At 38.1% G+C, this 24258-nt stretch overlaps 1 protein-coding gene across 1 annotated transcript in view; it reads left to right on the forward strand.

The window, feature by feature from the left end:
- LOC113240353 (cytochrome P450 3A27-like) overlaps positions 1 to 24258 on the forward strand; it is a 50598-nt gene that overhangs the window by 297 nt on the left and 26043 nt on the right. Inside the window, exons 2-6 of the mRNA XM_026477634.1 lie at positions 1736 to 2068; positions 16322 to 16520; positions 20889 to 21167; positions 22417 to 22535; positions 23396 to 23488. Coding sequence (XP_026333419.1) covers positions 1777 to 2068; positions 16322 to 16520; positions 20889 to 21167; positions 22417 to 22535; positions 23396 to 23488 — 982 coding nt within the window. The 5' untranslated portion in view covers positions 1736 to 1776. The remainder of the gene's footprint in view (positions 1 to 1735; positions 2069 to 16321; positions 16521 to 20888; positions 21168 to 22416; positions 22536 to 23395; positions 23489 to 24258) is intronic.

Consider the following 24258-nt stretch of genomic DNA (forward strand, 5'->3'; position numbering starts at 1 on the left):
CTTTAAACTAGATTTCACAAAATAATTGAAAGTCAAAATAAAAACGACACTTTTCCCTCCAAAAGGTCCAGAGCGAATCACCGCTGTACTCAATAAGTACTTTACATATATCAACGAGTTTTTTTTTATTTTTTTATAATTATGAAATAAAGCCCGAGACCCGGGCACTTGAGCTGATGTAGTATCGACTCATAATTTCTGGAAATAATCGCAACGAAGTTGAGTCAATTCGGAACCAATATACTTAGAAGTTACTTAACGCGTAACGCTCGGTCGGAAGGTGTCATAGACAAAAATTACTCGATCTGTACCTCAGATGGCAAGAGCCCTGGTGTGGCAACTGACGCTGGTTCGAGTCCACTTAAATCGAAGGAATTTTCCTTTATATTGTTCAATCTTTCTGTCAATAATAATAACAAATTAGTCGAGTATTTTTTACCGACTTCATTAAATGAGGTTTACGTGAGGGCTCCGGCATTTCTGAACCGATTTGGAGGATTCTTTTTTGGTTGGAAAGAAGGTACGTCAGTATTGTTACCATTTAAATTTGAAGAAAATATTCTACCTCTGAGGGCAGCAAACTAGGGGATGAATCCGGTTTCGCGCACTTTCCGGTTACCGATTTCAATAAAACTTGGATGTAATTTCACGAACTTTTGGGGTCAGTTTTTTTTCATAAAAAACTTACAATTGTCACGGTAGTACAACCTCAAGATATTCAATAAATAAATAAGACAAAAATATCTATGGAAAATTGTCAATGATACCTATAAGTAACTAATTACATTTATTTTGTTAATGACTTAAACGTTATAAGATTTTTAATTCGGGACTTAATCACGTACAAAACATTTCTTTTTTAAATTATTTTTTCAAAAATCAAATAATGTGTGAAAATCGTGAAACTTTAAATCAAAGTATTCCAACGTTATGTTTAATATATTTAATATTAGCTGGTGCCCGCGACTTCGTCTGCGTAGAATGAATTACGTTACTATAACTGCGTATAATGAATAAGGTTACGTTCGGGTAACCTACTGTACTATACTAATTTTCATACTTTAATTGGTTCTCCACACAAACTTTCATCCTCTATTTCATCCTCCTCAAGAATGATTTTTATTACAAAAAATAGCTCATGCCCTTCTCCTGGGTCCAGGTCCCCATGGGACCCTCTCGGTGGGTCTCTATTAAAAAAAATAATTTTAATTGTTTAATAGTTACTTTTGCATTTATAATAGATATTACTTTGTTTTTACCGTTTGGGTTTCTCTCTTAAATGCTATTTTGTAGGAAGAATAGGTGCTGGGACCCCGTGGATTAGAGTTTCGAGTATAAAGAATGCGAAGAAGCATCGTTTACTTTATTTTCTTTTTTTTAAATAAAATGATAATTGCGCATTTGACCTCCATCTCACCTGATGTGACGATGAGGACGATGATAGAACACGCACACGTAAAATGCCTATTCACTCTCGCCTTGAAAAGGTCCAAGTTAAATGTTCAGAGAATAAGTCTGCAGGCAGGGAATTCCACTCCATAGCCGTTTGCCATATAATTGTTTAAGCTTAACGCTTCGTGCGAATCTTTGGAGCATCCATAACTTAGGACTGGAAACACTATATCTAGTCCCCCGATAATGAAAAGGGTAATCCGGAAATCCGTATCCTAGTTTTGTTAGGATTGTTTATGATTTATAAAGAGAACGAGGATGACGATAAGGCGTATTTTTCCAGCAATCGTTATCCCCGACCATGCCAAATCTGACGTGTTCAAGATGATCGGATTCAAATGGTCCATGGTCCAACTGGTCCTGTTCCTGACGTGGGCTCTACACCACTACACCTTTGGCAATATTATCATATGGTACATATTGACCATTTTCCTCGTGGTCGCAACAGTATTGGCAGTGACCACATATGACCATGATTACTGGAGATCGAGGGGTGTGTTTTCTCCCCCCGCATGGCCTTTGGTTGGCCATATCAAGACTGTGGTAACTTTTAAGGAACAAGGAGGGATCTGTTTCAAGAGGATATATGACACTTACAAGAAGGAACGGTATTTGGGTAAGTTGTTGTTTTTGATATTGTAGTTTTATATATTAAAATATAGCAAACATATAAACGTCGTCTGTATGAATCTCAAATTCATTTAAGGGACAATGTAGGTATAAGCTTCTATAATAAGGTTCCGATTGATATTCAAAGTTTGCCATTTACAAGTTTTAAAACTACAGTGAAACAAAAACTTTATACTAAAGGTTATTATTATAGGTACCTACAGCTTCTGCGTACTTGGATGATAAGAATCCGTGGTAGTGACCCGTGTAGCTTTTGCAGGTAGTCTTTATTCAAGATGTTTAAATTAAATATTGTAATGATAAATGTACTTAAATGTATATTTACAAAGAGCAACCCCTAGACTTTCTTGCTCATTCTTTTCAAGGGAATCTTCCTTACGAATGGACAGTAGAGTTTAATCAGTATGACGATTTCAAGTGTAATTTTCTTACCTATGAAATATAGATTATTTGACTTTGTCTATATTATTATTACGAATATTTCACAATTTAATGCCATAGTACGGCATTTTGCTTTGGGGTAATGCCGCCGATATTAATTAGAATCTTTAACCTGCATAAACGTGCGATTATCGTAGTGCAAGATGATACGGCGTTTACGGTTATTTTTACGGAGTTTGTTAATAACTTCCAGCAAACAAATGGTCGTGTACCAATCAGTATTCACGGTACAACGATTCTACAAAGCAACAGTAGCCACGTGTCCAGTTTTATTAAAAAAAAAAGCAATTATCCGCTTAGAGGCACTTTCCTCGTGCGCCACTTTGGTTGGTTTCGGCTCATCTCGAAAGACCCATACCCTCGATTGCTGCTTTGTTTTGGGATCGTAACTATAAATCCATGTTTCGTCAGCTGTTACTATGTCCCACACCAAAATTGACGCCCCTTCGTTGAATCTGGTAAACATGGCATTGCACCAAGTGACGCGATCCGTTTTTTGAGCCTCAGTCAAATTGTGTAGGATCCACCGAGAGCACAGCTTTTTCACACCCAAATGTTTGTGTAATATTGATTGTATTTGACTCATGCCTTTGCCTAAAGATGCCCGAATCTCATGGTATGTCACATGCCTGTCTATTTTGATCATACGGCGCACAGCATCGATGTTTTTGTTGTTCACAGCAGTGGACGGGCGACCATCACGAAATTCGTCTCTGAGATTCACACGACGGCGTTTGAATTCTGCAAACCAGCTATAAATAGTCGTCTTGCATGGTGCTTCATTGCCAAAAGCAGTTTGAAGCCGAGCGAAGCTCCGCTGAGCTGTTAAATTACACTTGAAGTCGTAGAAAATCATGTTACGAAAATTTTCACGAGTTAAATCCATGGTGATGTAGAGAACCAATTTCTAAAATGACGCCACAATGTAAAAAATGTGACAGTCAGATGAAACAAACTGTATTCTACAGCCAAAAAGTTCCATTTTCAAATGTTGTAATTACTTTTTAAATATTGTTTATGTATAGGTGGCCAGTTCCGAAAACTTATAGTGTGTCATATGTACACTATTTGGACCACAGGGTGTCTTAAAGAAATAGTTTAGAAAAATTAACCCTCTTGCACTACGTCACATCACTGAACATCAAAAACTCGAACAAGGACTATGTGCATAGTTAAAGATCGTCACTAGTTACAGGTTTCATAAGCGGTGGTAGTTCAGTAGGAGAAAGGCTGCTCCTCAAATAAGAGGTCGACGAATCGAATCCCGTGCTGTCCTCAATCATTATAGTTTCACATTCGTTAATGGTAATGGAAAAACAGTGATGAAACTAAGAACAACAAAAAAAATCTTTCAGGATATTCGTGCTCAGCAGTGGGACTTTTTTACCTATTTCTGCCGTCAAGCAGTAATGTGAACATTACTGCGTTCCGGTTTCGAAGGGTAAGGGTGCTGGTGAAATTACAGGCACATGGGACTTGTCAACTTATGTCTCAAGGTGTCGGGCGCAGTGGCAGTGCCTTTCAGATCTCTGTGATTTAAAGGTCTGAGTGACACTGCAACTGTTAGGGACAGGCGTGACGCTTACCATCAGTCACGCGACTTGTTCGTCCCGTCACTAAAAATAATAAAAAAAACTTACAATGAGTTGATGATTACAGGGTTCTTACTACGGTATGACTTTTTGTTTCTCTCCTTATATTTTAAAGTGATTTCTCTCGGGTTGACTGGACTTTTTTTATAATACTAAGTGACGGGACGCATAAGTTGTGCGCCTGGTTGTAAGGGACACGCTTTATAACAGTTGCAGTGCCAATCAGGGCTTTAAATCGCAAAGCAATCGGAAAGGCACTCCCACTACGCCAGTTATCCTGGGAAATAAGTTGACACATCCCATATGCCCGTGATTTCACCAGCACGCTTACCCTTCAAAACGCAGTGCTACCAAAAGTTACATTGGTATTGGTATTACACATTGGTATATACATTCCATGTAGTAACTATATCCAGTCAAATTTACCCGTTAAATTTATTTACGAACTTGGAGATGTCGACACAGTTTCTCATACAATTGCGTGTCACTCAAAAGACGTCAATGCAATCATGAACTGACTAAAGATTCGTGTTCGGTTACGAAATGTTTTAACACACGAATGAAAGGTTTTTAGTTTGCAGACATGAAGGTTTTTAATATTAAGTTTTCATTGGATTATTTATTTCGCAAATGTAACGTTTTAAATATAAAGTATAGGATTAGTATCTTCAAGGTGCGATTGAATAGGCATCTACCTGGCAAGCTCGTTCCATCGTAGAACAACTCATAGGCTCGCACTAGGGAAACCCTGTATCACGGGTGCCATGGACACACGTGACAACCATAAATTACACCCAAACTCACAAGAGAAATAAATGTAGAACTGGGGCCTCTGCGTGGCAGTCCAGCAGGGGGCCAATCGCGCTATTTTCGCAAGGTTTAACCGTACAACATTTGAGGTTATTGTTTTGGTTAATTAATGGTTCTACCGACACACAAAATGCAATCGCGCTATCAGTTTTAATGAACCTAAACCTCAAATTAACCTCAAACTATAACCTCGTATTAAATTTTAAGAGACGTGCCTTGACTTCCTAAAACCGACTAAATTTTACCGTAAAACGCACTGAAATGTCAATATCTACGAATTCAAGTCTATAAAAGAGCGATTTAAAAAAGTGTGTAAAAGAAATGTCATTAAATTCTATTGTAAACAAACATATGTGTTGTGATTTGAACCAAATTAATTGAATTTAGTGTGTTGTTGTTGTAGATAAAACACGCAGAGGCAAGTACCTACACATTGTTTTCCTTTTTTAATATTCTATTTAATAAAATATTATCTTTTTATACAATCAAATAGGTACGCTAACTACTATTAATTTCGAAATGTTAGCAATGTAGAATTAATAATGATGCTCGTATTTCAGCCAGTGTGGATGCGGTCGGACGGCGAGCGACCACTGTAAGCCAGCTCCATCTTTGCTGGAGTTCGAATCGCACAGAGATTTGGCTTGAGAATGACTTCGCTCGGCGTTGTTCGCGCGTGTTATCAGCACGCCTTTGGTGCGAGTGTGTGGCTATTTTGTGGCCCCGCAATAGATCCCAAAAGGTGAGCTATAATGCGAGGTAATAGGATACAGTGAGTGGATCACTCACCGTTATTGTACCAGAACTCATATCACTATAATATGCGATGTTATTATTGTTATTCAGGTATGGAATGGTATGAAAAGCAGGGTGAGAATCTACGCCACATCGACTGCGGCAGAGGCCCTACCAACCTTCCTAAAGGACACCAACTCTAGCACAAAATAACTTCAAACATACAATTCAATAACAAAGTAACTTTCTCACTCTTTATTATTAATTAAAAAACAAAGTAACTTTCAATTTGAGCAAATTCTTTCCCACTCTTTATTCCATCACATCTATTATTTCGTTGACAGCGAGCTGATGAGCGTTGGAGCAGAGCCGGGTAGAATTCTTATGCATTGAGGAGCAGCGAGCATGCGAAGCATTCTTGCAGCAAGTGAATGCTGGCAGGGTGCAGGCTGAGGCAGCTATTATTTCTGCCAAAGCAGATGATCTGCATGCCCAATCCGTAGCTGCCATTTGCAAAGCAATTACCGAGTTGGTGCCTGCAGTTAACCTTTTTGATAGACTATTTAACAAGAATGACAGGTTTGTTTTCAACATGTTTTCTTAATTCCTGCTGATGATATGTTCAATTGTGGAAATCTGAAAGAGCGTAAGGAACGAAGGTCTAATCTGTAGACTTTTGTCCCCTTTATATTTCCACAGTGATATAAACATTTTTTTAAATGTATTTTGAAAAGGCCCCTAAACATTCTGGCGTTTATGTTGGCTTCATATTGTATGTATATAAATACCCATCCTGCTTTATCTGTCACTACTCTCATGAGAGGTATGGCACAGTCTTAAATTTAGGTCTCCAATCTTCCTATATACATATTTTTGTTTCAGACTTCTTTGAAGAATCAAAAGCAAGCTCGCTCCGGAAATGAAGGATGATTTGGGGTAGATTGAGGCAATAAATAAACTAAAAATACACTCTTTTTTTTATTTCAACCTCTTAAAAGTATACATCAATTTAGATATTAAGATAATAAACAATTACAATAGGTATACATCGTCATCATAGAATGAATACCTCATATTTCTATGTAATTTTTTAGGATGAAGATAAAAATATGGTGTGAAGTATAGTAAATGCAATAATGTGTGTAGTTAGCATTTTAATTACTTAAATTATACCTCTTTTAGATACTATATTATTACATTATTCAACAAAAATCAGTAAAAACAAACTGAAAATGCATATGTGAGGCTTCACTGTAAGGGGACGATATGTTGTATAAAGTCAAGTGTTAAAAGAGATTAATTGTAACCTTGTAATATATTTTTATACAACTATACATATTTTACCTATACCTGTAATTTTAATTTGATAATAACAACAGGAAATAAGACAAGAACTAATAAATATGATGTACATTGTAAAGCTTATTTTCTCACCGCCTTTTAATACCATCTCTTTCGGCATGCCTTTTAGGAAAGCTGCATATTTATTCATAATAACTGGTTTATTTGAAGCAGCTACCGCTTGTGCCTCTCTGACACTGACTTGGGAAAGGGTGATAAGCACTTGCCAATGGGGGTCTGGTACGCCCCAGTTGTTAAAAACTATACGAGCTATTAAAATCTGTAACAAAATTAATAATGATTTACACAGTATAGAAATTTTGGTTATTATGCAAAACTGAGAACTTTCGGATTCCACTCAACCCTTACCTTTGTCTCCACATCCAATGCAACAGACCGTCCTTTAACGAGAATATGTAGGCATAGTTCTTCCACCAATCCTGAAATGAATTCCGTGGACAAACGGTATATCGTTTGCGGAATTTCTCCTCAGACATGTTAAATGTGATCGTCTTTCTATGCTTTTCTTTTATTTAAAGCCCGTTCTTAGGCCACATCCACCTCATAAACACTTTCCAAAACATTTAAGTAACCGTGGAACATCTTTTATATACGATAAACGTAGTGAAAAGTTACTCTCCATTAACTGCCACACAAACCTTGACCTTGCAAAGGTTAATCTATTCCCCCAAGGTTACATGTGAGGTTAAAATGTCAAAATATTTAGCGCGATACCAATTTGCAACATTTTAGGTTTTGGTTTTACGTTTGACAATTAGCGCGATACCAAATGTGCGTTACGTGTCACACGTCTAAGTTTTGGCTTAGGTTTTTGTTTTGACAGTTAGCGCGATACGAAATGTACACAACGTGTCAGATTGGCGAGGTTGGAGGTTTTGGTTAAACCTTTGACAATTAGCGCGATTGGCCCCCAGGTAACCGTTCGGCCACGGTGGCAGTTTGCTTACAAGTGCTATAGGTACTTATTTTGGAATCAGAGCAACGTATATGACGTTGTTTAATATTTACATTAATATAAATATTGTTATTATTTGTATTATATAGGATCGTCATAAGTTCATAACAAATACCAGACAGGAGGAAATAGTAGAAACTACAATCAATCAAAAACAATAAAATATAAAATAGAAAATAATTAACTGCGCTACATTTGATGGTCCATATATTAATTTAGAGAGTATAAAGTTTTCTTCAAGAAAAGGTGTTTCACCTAGAGTTTAAACGTTTCGATAAGTAGTTCAAGTCTAAGGTAATGGGCAGATGCTCATAGGAAGTTGGTCCTGGCCTTGTGAAAGACTTTGTCCTAGGAAGTAACGCTACTATACCTATTTCTACCGCCAAACAGTAATGTGAGCATAACTGCGTTCCGGTTTTGAAGGGTAAGGTTGCTAGTGAACCTACAGGCACGTGAGATTTGTCAACTTTATGTCCCAGGGCGAATAATACAGTCGAATTGAGAACCTCCTCCTTTTTTGAAGTCGGTTAAAAAGTAAAAAAATATCGCAAATCTGCAAATCTATTTATTTATTTAGGACAACTTACAAAACATAGACAAACAATTGGTCAAAACAGTAGATATTGGGGATCGAGTTTTTGTGTTGTTTCGTTTACAAGTTGCCACGGCATGCGTTTATACATAGGAGTATTTAAAAAAAAACTTAAGTAAGTAATTGACTACATCTATTTATTGCTTACTCTACGTGTCAACTCGTTAGGTACAACTTTAATTATTATCACAAAAGAGCACGGAAGCATTTAAATGAAGTACGTTTTTTAAATATAGTAAATTATGTATAAATAAATGTCTCTTCATGTGAGTGGAGACGCAGATAGCATAAAGTAGCCTTTTTAATTCGGCTTTGTACTTATTAAGGTTATACGAATAAATGTCACTGTCAAATTCATCAATCAACGAATACCAGTGTGGATGTGGTGCTGGTGCTAGGGGCGTTCTGGAGGATAGTAATGGTGTGTAGCTTGGATAGCAGTAATAGCCTCCGCAGCCTCGCAGCCTCCAACATCTTATTTAGTAAATTTAGCAATTCAAACGTTCCGCCGTGTGTACTGTGGTCGCTATCCAGTCGGCACAGAGCCTACCACAATGCTAAGCAGATGGACACTTGTGACGCCCTCGGTCGCCTCTTACGACCCCCACGGGCATGTATGGGGAGGCGACAATGTATTCTTAAGCCGTCGCCCCACGGCTATAGATATATGTTTATAGATATTGAATCGGTTTTAACAAATATAATCTTTAAAATGTAAACAGTATAAATATAGCTAGTAAACGATTCAAAAAGATAAATAATGGTATGTTCGCTACCACGGTCGCACAGAGAGTGACGATGGAAAGAAACAAAATCAGAATGCGAGGTAAAAAGGAACAATTTTAAATTTAAATATGAGTAGAAGAAGAAAAAAGGATACGATACGAATAGAGAGAGGCGATACAAAAAGATGGGATGACTGTATAAGGAGGTCACACCAGTATTGGATTGGGCTTTACTGACTTCACAGACACATCTTCTTAAGCAAGGCATTATCAGTAGCCCCTGGAAAGGTTTGCGGCAGAAACTGCTTGGCGGCAGAAATAGGTAAGGTGGCAGTTCTTCTCTGGACGGACGGACGGACTTGCCCAAGGAGCTCTACTGCTACTGAAAAATCATACGAGAAAAACTGTTTTGTTAGATCAAATGGTTTGGGTATTTACTATTAAATAACAAATACAAAAAATATACGATACACCTAACAATATTGTGTAAAGAATGTGCCAATTCGTTACATGATAGGATGTACTTTACGTCATATAAAATCCCGAAAACAGGCTAAAATAGAAAACCAAAACGAATTATTTATGAATAAAATATCTAACTTTGCACATGATTTTTATATGGAGATGTTTCTCTTTAAGTACTACCACACTCCGGACACTCCATACAATGGTCGAAAATTATTTACCTACTACTACTACACCAAGGCGCTATCTGTACACGCGCAAATGTGTGCGTCTAGTGGCAGTGTTACCCATCACTTGCTCGTACTATTACGTTACCTGATCAGAGCGGCAACATAGCGAAATATAATTCTATTATAGAATCCTAATAAATAAATATCGATACAATATTATATTTTTCGTTAATTGATTAACTAGAATAATGTTGAAAATTTATTTAAAAAATATATTACTAGCACTTAAAATGTTATATTTTGGACAGGTAACTTTAAATAAAGTAACCAAAGTATTTGGAATTGCGTGTCCAAGTTTATCATTACCTAGTTGATAATTAGCTATCTTCACAAAGTAATATTTATCGGCAATACAAATAGAAAATTCAAGAACCCTTGTCTAGCTCACGAAGTTATGGCGTCTTATTATATTGGTATAATAAACCTGTATTATATATTACTCTGCACTAAAGAAAACACACAGTCTCAGACATAAGTTTTTTTACTTACTTCGTTTCATCTTTCAAAAAACGAAAGAAACTCCTCTCTTTACCCGTTTAGATGATTATAAACAGCCGTACACAGCACAATTCACGACCATTATAAATAGTAACGTAAAATGATGTTATTGAATAACCTACAAATTTAAGAATAAGAATAAGAATAAGAATACTTTATTGCGTAAGCACCGAGACACACATGATCTTAAAATTAAAATAGAACATTATAAACTTTAAACTAAAATACAGTATATAATTATAACTATATAAATTAAAAAGTATAATTTCAAAAGTATATAAAAATAAAAAGTATAATTTCGTAATTAATAAATGAAAACTATTCAAATATCAAAGCCATCTTAGCGCGAAAACGGCTCGCCGACAGCCTTGTTCTCGTTCAGTCAATGTGACCGTCAATGTGCGGGGCGTGGTGCGATATCTAAATCTAGGGAGGGGTGGAGAGTGTCCGTTCTCATTACTTATTTGTTCTCTGGTACTACAGCCCGCTGCACTGTCAGTCGCCATCAGGCGCTTGTCGACATCGGATCTGTATCAAATTTTCTCCGCTTGTTCTTATTTTATTAATATTAATTGTCCCGCAATCTGCGCGACCCGAGCGGCGACCCCCACACCTCACCTCCTAAAATGTAAGCTCACGTTGAAACACCTCGCCTTAATGTAAGCTCATAGTCGCCAACTGTGTGGATTTTACATGGAAGATGACTGTCATCATCAATTATTATACGTTCCAAATTAAGGGGATCTCTTCTAAACATTTACCCTAGAGGAGATCTGTACGTCTGCCATGAGCTTACAGTGGCAATTATCGCCCGCATAAAATATTTGTAAAAAAAAAGTTACTTCTTCATGTGTCGGGGCGCTATATAATTTCCCAATCAACAATCAACATTGTAATCTCATACCAGAGGCATTCGACCTTGAGTTTAGGCCAGAATAAGCATAATAAGCTACGCTGAAAAAAGCAAATATAAGCTACGATACGATATTTTCCTTCACTGTTAGCGTGAGGTATGAAAGTCAAAGGTTCATGTCGCTACCTAGATAAATATATAGAAATAACAGTAACCCGAGAGAAATTGGTCAACGTAGCTTGTACAAGACATAACTGTAGAGAGTTTGTCGAAACCGTGCTTACATTCACGTACACTATCCACAAATAAATACTTGGCAGATGAAAGTAAGAGGCTGCTGCGTCAAGGTTATAACGTAACGGTTCAATCGCACGCAATGTCAGGAGTGAGATAGCGCCGCAGTGTCTGTCGACCCTAAAATTTTACTTAGACCGAAGAACTTGCCCGTAGAAAGTTGTCACTTTCTTGTGCTTCGTGTCTTTGCTCTGTTGTATAAGGCAATAATTACTTTAATTCTCGGCTAGTTTTGTAGGTCGATTTGGTTAGCTGGAGCTAGAAATAGGTTGAAATTAAAAAGGATGTGGTACATTGCTCAACAAAGTCGAAGGAACAAGGGTGTATAGTATTTTCAACCGACTGTAAGAAAAGGAGGAAGTTCTCTAATCAATTGGAACCTTTTTACTTTTTTTGTATGTTTCAAGATAATTTGTTTACAATTATTTATATTATATGGATAATTACCTGCCTCCGTGGTCGAACAATTACCATGCTGGACTGCCACGCAGAGGTCCCGGGTTCGATTCCCGGGCTGGGAGAAATATCTGTATGGCCTACATTTATTTCTCTCGTGAGTTGCGGTGTAATTTGTGATTGTCTATGTGTGTGTCCATGGCACCCGCGATACAGGGTTTTCCTAGTGCGGGGCTATGGGAGTGTGCGTTATTATTATTATATACATTGACTTACAAAGAAATGGACGACGGGTCTAATACAAAAACCACGAAAAAAATGTCCCAAGTCAACCTATTTAAACGTAGTGACATTTAAAGGAATATGAAAAAGCTAAAACGTTGAATTTAAATTGTAATGTCATCGCAGTACTGTCTAATTTTGCTTGCTTCGCTGTCAGTCGAACAAACGAAGACTAAAGCGTGAATGACGCTCTGTATACGATTTTAACGCCCTATAAGCTCGGACACTTTTTAGCGCGGACCCGACGTCCATGTAATTGTAAGTCAATGATTATATATTATTATTTGTGAACCCATTTCGATGATTCTTTTTTTGTTGGAAAGAGGGTACCTCAGTATTGGTCCCATCTAAATTTGAAGACAATATTCCACCTCTAAGGGTGGCAAACTAGGGGATGAATCCGGTTTCATGCACTTTCCTTATTAATAGATGTAATTCCTCAAACTTTTGAGGTACCTAAGTTTTTTTAGTACCCTGTACTGAGATTATTTTCTTACGTCAAAAGGCGTTACTTAATATTTTATTTTTTTATAAGCGTCATCATTCTTCTCACTACTGTACCTTAAATATTTTTAATACAGCCTGTTTTCAAATAACATTTAAATTAAAATTTAGAAAACCCCCGATACAATACAATCAATCAATCAAATGTAATAATTTATTTACTACAAACATAGAGGTTGTTATCTTGACCCAAACACGTTTCGCTAGAAAATATTCTAGACATGCAAAAAATTGGTCGTCATATGATTACATTAAATTGTACGCATAATTAATTTAAAAAATTTTGTTACTAGAAATTTGCAATAACTCAATATTAATGGCCTGTCACAAAAAAGTTTCACTGTCTGTGATGATTATAACAATAAACTTAGATTTTAAATACTACGTAGGACTGATTTTTTTGTTACACTCGAGATTTTCAATAAGTCAATACGAATGTCCAGAAATATTTGAGTGATAATTATAACATTTGATCACAATTACTCAATAAATGAATATTTGTTTTCAACACTTTTTTTCCTCTCGGCTATACTTACCTTACAATAAATACGATGAGGTGATCCGTTGGGAGTTGCAAAATATAGACGGGATCCGTTGCAATTTAAAATTACCGGTGAATCAGGTTTGGGGATGAGAATCTCATATGGGAATAAATTTTAATAGCAGTAGAGATCCCTGTTGAAAGAGTTTGTTCAAGGAAGTACTGCCTCCTTACCTATTTCTGCCGTCAAGCAGTAATGTGAGCTCTTGTGAGTGCGTTCAGAAGGGTTAGGGTGCTGGTGAAATTATAGGCATATTATGAGACTTGTCAACTTATGTCTCCGGGTAACGGAGCACAGTGGCAGTGCCCCTCAGTGTCCTTTTATATGGCAGTGAAACGTGGTCCGTACTTGAGCGTCATAAGCAGGAGCTGCGTGTCACGGAAATGAAGATGCTGCGTTGGATGTGTGGAGTTTCACGGAAAGACCGTGTCAGAAACTCCCGCATCCGCGGCAGCCTTCATGTCCGTCACATTGCAGATAAACTGCAAGAAAGCCGCCTACGTTGGTACGGCCACATCTTACGGAAACCGGCATGCTACGTGGGAAACAAATGTCTGGCTATGCCACCTCCGCCGGGCCCCGGTAGAAGGGGCAGACCCAAGAAGTGCTGGCTTGACGTCGCCAAGGGTGATATGCGTGCCAATGGTCTCACCACTAAGGATGCCGAAGACCGTGCAAAGTGGAGGAGAAAAAGTAGGAAAGCGGACCCCGGGCTCCGCAGCAACCCTGCTGAGGACGCAACCGGGACAACGCTCAGATGAGAGAGAGAGAGAGAGAGAGAGTGGCAGTGCCCCTCAGATCTATGCGATTTAAAGCTCTGAGTGGTACTTGCAACTGTTACGGACAGGCGTGTCGCTTACTATCAGGCGCACGCCTTGCTCGTAAATAAATTGTAGAATCTGGAGTCATGTGTTTTCCATACATTTGCATTTTACATTTGCTGTGTCCGTGACCGAACGGATATCATGCCTGTCTGCCACGCAGAGATCCCGGGTTCTAATAAATATTTGTATGGCCTACATTATTTCTTTCGTGAGTTTGGGTGTAATTTGTGGTTATCTATGTGTGTGTCCTTGGCACCCGCGGCACAGGGTTTCTATAGTGCGGGGTTATGAGTGTGTGCGTCATTTATTTATTTATATATCTTATTAGTTTTTGACTTTTTTTGTCATCTTATTGTTAAGCAAAATCTATAAAGTTGGTACTGCGACACTTTATTGCTTGGAAACAACTTAAAATAAGCACCGTTTACATAAAATTCTTAAGTTTTCACATATTTGTTTTCGGGTCTAAATTGCGTGTATTTGTTTTTTCAAACAAATCAATGTTAAACGTTGATTTGTTTGCGGTTTAACGGTTCTTTACTGATCAGCCTTTACTGATTTGAAAAAACAAATATATGCTACTAGCTGGTGCTCGTGACTTTGTCTGCATAGAGTATGAACTTCGAGTAGCCTACTGTACTTTATTAATGCTATTTGTTTTGTTTATTTCTCACAAAACGCTAATTTCTCTAAAAAAAATATAATTTTCAGATCCTTTACTTGGTTTTCCATACAAACTTTCATTCCTAATTTCACCCCCTTTAAGAATTATTTTTGTGATAAAAATTAGCTCATATCCTTCTTCTAAACCCCATTTATTATTGTACCAAAATTCATTAAAATTGGTCCTGTGGTTTAGGCGTGAAAACGTAACAAACACAGTTACTTTCAAATTTACAATATGATAGAATTTGGATCTGAAAAAATATTTTCATTTCCGATGGAAAATAACGACTTAATAAACATAAACTATCAAATAGAGTTAATAAACACTTGACCCACAAGTTCAGTCGATCAAAGGAATGAATAAATATTGATTGATTAATTCAGAACCGTGTTTATTCATTAAGCAACACTTTTTCCGTAGTCATGATTTATGAATTCGTTTCACCTTGTTACTCGATCGTTTGTTACGGCACAGTGGCCAAATTCTGTTGATTATATCAATCACAACCAGATTTTACAAAAAAATTACACTCTCAGAATCTAACGTCAGTATACACCGGTAAAAACAATACGCATCATTGTACTGGTATGTCCATTTCGATACCAGAGCATCAGTACCAATAGCATAGTATAATAAAAGTAGGGCAACTCCCGTATGTTCGGCTTCTATCGGAGCGTAGAAGGGCGTAGGGTTGTTACATAGTTATTTTAGTTGTACCTACAGGTTGTAAACTTAATTTGATAATAAGATTTTAACAAAATATTTGTGTTACCTCACTAATTCTGCATTCTCAATAACACATCATGGGCATAGTTTGTAAAAAAGTCGACCGGATTCTTGCGTTGGAAAAAATTGTACCGTCGCAGTTCTATCTGAATTTCAATTTAGAAAAATTCATTTCGGGAGCTCCTCATCTAACACCGTTAGTGCTAACCGCTGTGCAAACAAAGCCGTCAAATAAACAAATAAATAAAAAATGTGTAACTTATTTGGGAAGAAAGAAAATTCTAATTTGAGACACTCTTGTTCAAACAACCATAAACACAACAATAAATACGTCTGTTAATTGATATACTTATTTTGAATGGCGCATGCGACAACCCGCGCTATGCAACGCGAGATTATGCGAATGTGTGCATCCATACACGCGCGCGGCGCACATACAAACCGCGTTGTATGGAACTCCGTACTCTACTTGGTCTTATTCTACTATGCCAATAGTTAACTGACATATTTTATTTAGTATTTACCTAAAGGACCGGTACTCAATGCGTTCTCCGCGACGTTGCCAGTTTACAACGTTCGGCTGCGGTCATAAATCATGTCGATTATTTAATTGCATTTAAATAATTCAACATAAGACAGGAGAAAGGAAGATACGTTTATTGTTACGAAATGGGTAATTAGTACCGGAATAATATACCGGTATACTATATAATTAGTTTACGATGATGATGACTGTGTGATTCCAGGTACTCACCAATTCTACCAGCGAACCCTGGTCGTGTGCGACCCCGAGCTGATCAAGCGCATTTGCGTCAACGACTTCGCGCACTTCGTGGACCGAGGTTTCTTCTTTAACAAGAAAGTCGATCCTTTGGCTGGCTCTGTGCTCTTTCTTAGAGGAAATGAGTGGAGGAAGCTGAGGGCCAAAATTTCGCCTATATTCTCGTAAGTATTGAAACGTATAATTTATGTTATTGAACATCATGCTATTTTTACTTTCGTGATAGTTTATTCAATTTTGCATCACTGTTTTTCCAAAATGAAAAAATGAAAACGCTCCACCAGTTTGGTGTTATTATTGACACAAACATCGAACAAACAAAGTAAAATTCGTTCGATTTGGCTGTTTTTTTCTTTTTGTTTATGATACCAAGTAAAGGGACCAACAAGTCGTGCGCTTGATGGTAAGCGACACGCCTGTCCATAGCTATTGTAGTGTCATTCAGAGCTTTAAATCGCAAAGATCTAAGAGGCACTGCCACTGCGCCTGTCACCCCGAGACAAGTCCCATGTGCCTGCAATTTCACCACCACACATACCATTCAAAACCGGAACGTATTATTGGTGACAGGAATAAGTAGATTAAGATTTATTTAGATCTATTTATTATCTTGTAAACTTTACATTATTATATACAATATATTGTATTACAAGAATCGTTACAAATAGTAATAAATGTTACATTTCAAAAATTTACTATATTAATTAATTTTTGATTATATGCATAAAGTTTATGTAATTTATTCATTTCTGTAAAATAATATTTACACATAATAATCTATAAATTACAACATATATTACAAGAGCATGTCCCTATATTCTTCAGTGGAATATTACGCATTATCCAACAAAAAGTCTTTCAGTCGACGATCAAATGTTTCATCATTAGGCTCATTTTTTAAGTCAACGGGTAGGTGCTCATAATAATAAGTAACGTGGCAGTATACTTCCCTGGACGGACTCTTTCACAAGGAGCTGTACACTGGCACAGAGGTCATTTAGACCATTAATTTGGAGCAAGAGCACAAAGAAATTGAGTTTAATTCAAATCATTTGGCATTGATCTGACAGGAAAATATTATTTACTTAAGTAAAAACAGATACTTGACTATTTAAGTATGTATAGGTATATTTATTAAAATAGTTTTAGCAGATCACGGAAAAAGTCATACTAAAGAAAAATCGGACACCTAATTAAGAAAACGATATCTACAACCTCTTCTTCTTCAAATGCATTCGATCTGGCTGGATTCGAATTAGCGATTGTTAGGAGACTGCTACCAGACCGAGGCTTAGTTAGGAGAGTGTTTAGCTTTGGTCTGGCAAACCGTTTGGAATCCGTTCAGATCGAAGGAATCTTTCGTTCGTTCTTTGTGTCGTCAACGATAACACCCAAACTATTGGAACTTGTTTTAAGTTGCTGCTTTGGCGACAAATGGTAAATATCCCATTTGTAGTGTTCCTTTGATTGCTACATTGTTTTTCAAGTATATATCCCAGCTGATTTCGGCTACAGCGACTGCTGTTATTTAGAATTAAAGCGGTTTTTCGCCCTTTCATGTGCCCTTGGATGGCTACAGCAGCCAATCTTATTGGTAATGGTAAACGTTCGCAAACAATGGCGATACGACACGTAAGGATACCGTAAACAAAGTAATAAATAAAAATGAAAATAATCTGTTTACAGACAACAGTCCAAGTTAGTGAGTTGGTAACATGACACACAACTATGTTAGTATTAGGATTAGAGATTAGTTCAGTGTAAATCACAGACTGCCAAATTACAGATATAAGAGAATAATTAGGTGGTTCACTGCCTCACACGTAGAACCTCCGTCCATCATCCATCCTGTCCGCAATCATCTTCAGGTTCTCGTTGCTGTTACCCCTCACCCTTCGAACTAACGAAGTGGACATTTTGCGCATGATTGCATAGAAATCGTCCACTGCAACATCTGCAAACATGCCAGACGCGCTGGAGAAATAGGGGAGTCTCAACAAAGCCCTGAAGGTGTTATTATATTGGACTTGCAAGGCCCGTACGATCTCAGTTAAGTCTAAGTTTGACCATAAAGCACTCGTATAAAACCTTTGAGCATTTTATTACTTGAGTATATTTTTGAGTAAACGATGGCTGCAGTTGTTTTAGCCTTGATCACGTTTCGCATCCAGGTCTGACAGTCTCTGCTCTTCAAATTTTGTTACCTGAGTTTTTCAAGTACTGTGATCATATCAAATCGTTAAACTATGTAGATGGACAGTGATCTATTGCACAAATCAGACCTCTCTTCTAAGCGCGAGAGAGCCTTGTGTGTTTTCCACCTAATGATTAATAGTGATTCATTTTCACATATCGACTGTATCTTATAAGACTTGGACCGCAAGCGACTTGGCAGTTTGTGGTGACGGTTTCCATAAATCAATATGGAACGTCTGCGGTGGAAGATTCTAGACCGCAAGGGTTGCCTACATGCGGAGCCCGTTTTGAATACTAAACGACTGCGATGGAAGAGGTCGTTGTAACCAACACGTGCGTTAGGTTTAGCAGTTGTGGAAGCCGTTAGCCGTTTTCAGCCGTTATTGTCCCACTACAGGGCAAAGGCCTCCCTTCCTTTATTCCACTCATCGCGATTTAACGCCGCTACAGGCTAAGATTTCATATACCTAAGTCAGCTGAAGTGGCAGTGGGCTGGCCATATCTATCGAAGAATCGACAACCGGTGGGGGAAGCGAGTTCTTGAATGGAGACCACGGCTCGGCAAACGTAATGTAGGACGCTCTCTGGCCAGATGGCGTGACGATTTGCGAAACGCTGGCACTAGATGGATACGACGAGTCGAGGACCGGGTGAAATGGCGCGCATTGGGAGAGGATTATGTCCAGCAGTGGACTGCGATAGGCTGATGATGATAAACCATATTTATCAAGATAATCATCGTAACGTAATGATAACTATCATTTAGAACGCTGAAAATGAACTATAGATTGTAGATACGCTAGCATAACTTGTGCAATTGGAATTAAGTGGCAATAATCGACGCATCCATCAACCTCAAAAACAATAATCAGGCTTAAAATTCGTGGTCTAATAACCACATTTATGTACGATGTCTTCAGCTTCATGTTATATCACATTGTTACGATGCGGCTCACGTGGCTTGTGAGTATTCTTGCGGTCAGGCGATCGGCTTCAACGGTTAATTAACAGGTTATAATCGTGATGGTAGTGGGCGATTTTGCGATAAGCATTAGTCGTATTTTGCCGGTCACGTGGCTGAAGAATGTTTATTTGACGTGATATAATTGTATTACAAATATTTTTTGAGGTTAACGGAAAACATTTCAACCGCCGTCTTTTTAACAGATGTCGCGCCTTTAGAATGAAACTCTCCTAATAACCTGATTTTAAAAATCATTGTGCTTTAGGTTATTAACCTGGAACTGACCCATTGAAGCTTATATTGCACATACTCACTGTATATGGATTTCTTTAATATGGTTGAAATTCCACTCCTGAGTCGGTATTTAATATTGAATCTGTTACTGAAAAGACAATACGCCATCACCGATGGCGAAAAAGTGATCATTACATTTTTCAAACACGACATACTTTTCTTAGAGGACACTGTTTCACAATTAAAACGGCTTAATCTTGATAAGTTTAGATCTTGCTTAGCTAGTGATAATGAAAGAGGCTAATTTGAGTTACCATGCCGGACTGCCAAGCAGATGTCCCAGGTTGGATTCCCGGGCCGGGAGAAATATTTATATGGCCTACATTTATTTCTCTCGTGAGTTTGGGTGTAATTTATGGTTGTCTATGTGTGTGTCTATGGCAACCACGACACAGGATTTCCCCAGTATGTTGAGTGTTAGTGGCTAAGTTGAGTGTGTGGGTTAAAAAAAATAGGTTAAATGACAACAAATGAGTTCAATAAAAAATGACTTCATAGTGGCGTTTTTGTAAAGTATATTTTAAATAGTTAAATATTAAATTCTCAGAAAAAATTTTGAGGATATGACGCTGAATGTTTATTTATTTACTCATTTTGTGTTTTTTTATTATATCAAGTGAAGGGACGAACAAGTTGTGCACCTGATGCTAAGCTACACGCCTGTCCATAACAGTTGCAGTGCCACTCAAAGCTTTAAATCGCAAAGATCGTGGTAAACTACCAGTGGGTGACTGTGGACGATGATGATGATATGTTACGCGTAGCCTGAGCTATAAAAATGCGCACTCAGGCAATGCGAAGGCAAAAAAGAACTGTTACTTATATATTATAATAGTTAATATGTGGTGTGCAGGAATATATTGCGGTCTTGGTGTAATAAGGTCACATCTGCATAATATGCTTCGTAGGGTTCGTATTATTTTTGTCACTTTCACGTGACAAACGCACTTTTGACGTATAACCACATAATGGTTTATATCAAGGATACGATATGCTGAGCGATATGATCGACTGCCTAGTTTTAACGTGTCTAATTTATTCAGAAAAAATTAACCTACTTCTAATTTTGATCTTCCAGGCCAAACAAACTACGTGGCATGTTTCCTTTAATAGAAAACACCGCTACCGAGTTCGTCTACCGCCTCCAGAACCTTATTAAAAACAATGCAGAAATTTTGAATAACAATGAAAGCTCTGTAGTAGTGGATTCTGAGAAACTGGTTGGGGGTTACACAGCTGATGCTATTGTGCCTTGCGCTTTTGGAGTGAAGAGTCATGTTATGGATAACGAGAATGATCCGTTCGCCACGGCCTTACATGCCTTTTATGAGATGTCGTGGTATAATATTTTTGAGAAGTAAGTATATTGCAAATTAAACTAATTTTTCGGATCTAAATTCATCAATGACACAGGCAGCTGTGACCACTGCATCTGTAAAGGGCCCAAAACATTGTTTTATTTGAAAAAAAAAAAAATCAATTATAATTAAGTACGTTTCAGATCCGAAAAAATTGTTTCATATCGAATTTTTATAACAATTGCGAAAACGTAAGAAGTTAAGCATTTTTAGTAGCAGTAGAGCTCCTTGTCAAAGAATATGTCCAGGGAAGTACTGCCAGTAATGTGAGCATTACTGCGTTCCGGTTATGAAGGGTAAGGGTGCTGGTGAAATTATAGGCACATGGGACTTGTCAACTTATGTCTCAGGGTGACGGGTGCGGTGGCAGTGCCCCTCAGATCTTTGTGATTTAAAGCACTGGGTAGTACTGTCACTGTTATGGACAGGCGTGACGCTTACCACCAGGCGCACGGCTCGTTCGTCCCGTCACTTGGCATTATATAAAAAAAGGGTATTCGTTAAAAGTTGGTATCCATTAAAATAGTTTCAAAGCGCCTAAACACAGGATACTCTGCACCTACCTACCATTTTTTTGTAATACCAAGTGATGGGTCGAAGTGGCGGTAAGCCATACGCCTACCCATGAAAGTTGCAGTGGCATTCAGAGTTTTGAACCGCAAAAGGGCCACTGCCACTGCACCTTCACTCTGAGACGTAAACTTCATAAGTCCCATGTGCTTGTAATTTCACCGCACTCCTACCCATCGAAACCGGAACGCACTAATGCTCACACATTACTGCTTGGCGACATGGCAGTACTTCCCTAGATGAACTATTTATTTCACAGTGAGTTCAATTGCTACTACATCTATCTCTACATTATGTGTCTCGCGAAGTTCAGAGTTACTTCCCCGGATAACTTTTCTAGCACTGCCACAAAGAAAACAGCAAATGGATTGTGTTTTCTAAGACGGCGTACTCTCCTCTAGCGGTTTGCTATACAGTTGTGGATATAGTTACAAAAATGTTTTCTATGTAGTTGTTCTTTCTCTAACGACGTCAGCAACCGCTATATTTTGACCCCTAGAAGACGTCACCTCTTTCCTAACATTAGTCCAGGAACCAAAATGAAGATATAGAACCAATTGAGTACGACAAAAAATTGAATTCGAACTGAGGTAGTAAGTAGAAGTCTTAAACCATTGACTTCTTTACTTAATTAATATTTTTGTGTATTTACTAAATAATTATATGAAAATGTTCCAGGACCATGCGTCAGTTTTGGCCGGCCTTCGTGCTCTTCTTCAGGATGAGGATCATACCGAAAAAGGCGCACGACTTCTTCTATAACATCGTCACCAGCGTGCTCAGGGCTCGTGAGTGTGGTAAGTGTACTCCATTTTTGTAATCTCTCGTATTTCATCATCATCATATACAGCCTCACTTCACCCACTGCTGGGTGTAGGCATTCAAGTTTCAGTGCCACTCCCCTCGGTCCCGTGCTAATCTCAGAATTGAAGTTTTCTCATGTTAACATTGGTATTGATAAGAAGTCTTTTTTTTAAAGAAAATATTCGATTGTACACTTTTTGAGTAATTTATTTGTATATTTATACTCAGGTTACAAAGACCCATACATAAACACCTTATAGACGAACATACATAGAATACAATAAAACACTTTATTTACCCTTATGGACCGCGACGTGTGACGCAACGTGTCCGGTAATAGGCGTCGGAAACGTCGGTACATAACGCCCCTGTCAGTACACGGACTCACTCGTTTGGGGGTGGGTCGGAGGACAATCGATCCGCCCTTCCGTTGGCGCGAAAGCCCTGTCGCAAGCTAGGGCGGCCGGGCGGTGTCGTGGTGAATGTTTACCTATCCCACGGCGCCGACTCAACCGGCGGAAGTTTTTAGTGGGGTAGGCCCTCTAGTCTGGAGGTCCCAGGAGGAGTCCCCACATAACCCTTGCGTCTCCCTGGGCTCAGGGGTATCTATAAAGATTCCCCCCTCGTCAAAAAAAAAAGGGTAGCCTTGGCTTTCCTCCGTATATACTTCGCAATATCCGCAAACTTTGTGGAGTAATGAAGCCGTGACACGTAGAACAACGTCGCCGGTACCTCTGGACGCAATAGATAATTAGGGCCAGTCAGGGCGGTGCCACTAAGCGGCTGTAACGCGCGATTACTGTAGTGAACACGCCCTTGCAAGTTTATTTTATTAAAGTTAAAATTGTTTCAGGAAACCAAGAGAAACGCGGCGATTTTATCGACATGATGATGGCGTTGCGAAACGACGCCGGCCAAGTCGCAGACGACAATGATGTTGAAATCAGTGAGTAACTATTAGTTATATCTAAAAAATCTGTCTTCTCGCCTTGAAAAGATCCAAGTTATAGCGTTTGGGGAATAAGTCTGCAGGTAGGAAATTCCACTCTTTAGCCGACCGCCATATAAATGTGGAAACGAAATGTGTCGTATGAATCCTGGGTATATCCACAACATAGGGGTAGAATCTTTTCGAAATTGGCACGCTTGTCGATTGAGTCCAAATTGGCCAGTTGGTATTTAGCAGAGCCATCCCATAAGTGGCTGCAGTACGCCATACACAACCGGACTTGCTTGGTACCGCTGAAGCATGTCCTGGTGTGAAGTAAGGCTTCACCTTGGAAAGGATGCCAAGCTTCCTAGGTCTTAAATAGACACCCTACAGAAGCGTTCTTTCACTCGCTCTGAGTATTACAAAGATTCCTTTACGATTAAGGCTGCGACATTGTGAAATGATCTCCTATTTGAAATCCGACATTCTAAGTCGCTACCTATTTTCAAAACTGGAAAATAAATATCTTCTAATACGGTCCTAGTCTGCAATGTGTATATATTTATTATTAAGTATAAGTTTATTTAGGTATATTTATATATCTATGTATGTCTATGTAAATTATGTAAGTTTGACATTAACATGATTTTTCGCTTCATATTTGACATTATTAACTTTTACTAATTTTTATTATATTTTTTCTTTGCATGTTTACTAGTTTTTGACAGTTTTTAATTATAATATTTTGTACATTATGCGACCACCACTAATTATATTTGTATGTT

The sequence above is a fragment of the Hyposmocoma kahamanoa genome, unplaced genomic scaffold (genome assembly GCF_003589595.1).
Source record: "Hyposmocoma kahamanoa isolate Upper Pololo Valley unplaced genomic scaffold, ASM358959v1 134, whole genome shotgun sequence".
In the NCBI taxonomy this organism is placed as follows: domain Eukaryota; kingdom Metazoa; phylum Arthropoda; class Insecta; order Lepidoptera; family Cosmopterigidae; genus Hyposmocoma; species Hyposmocoma kahamanoa.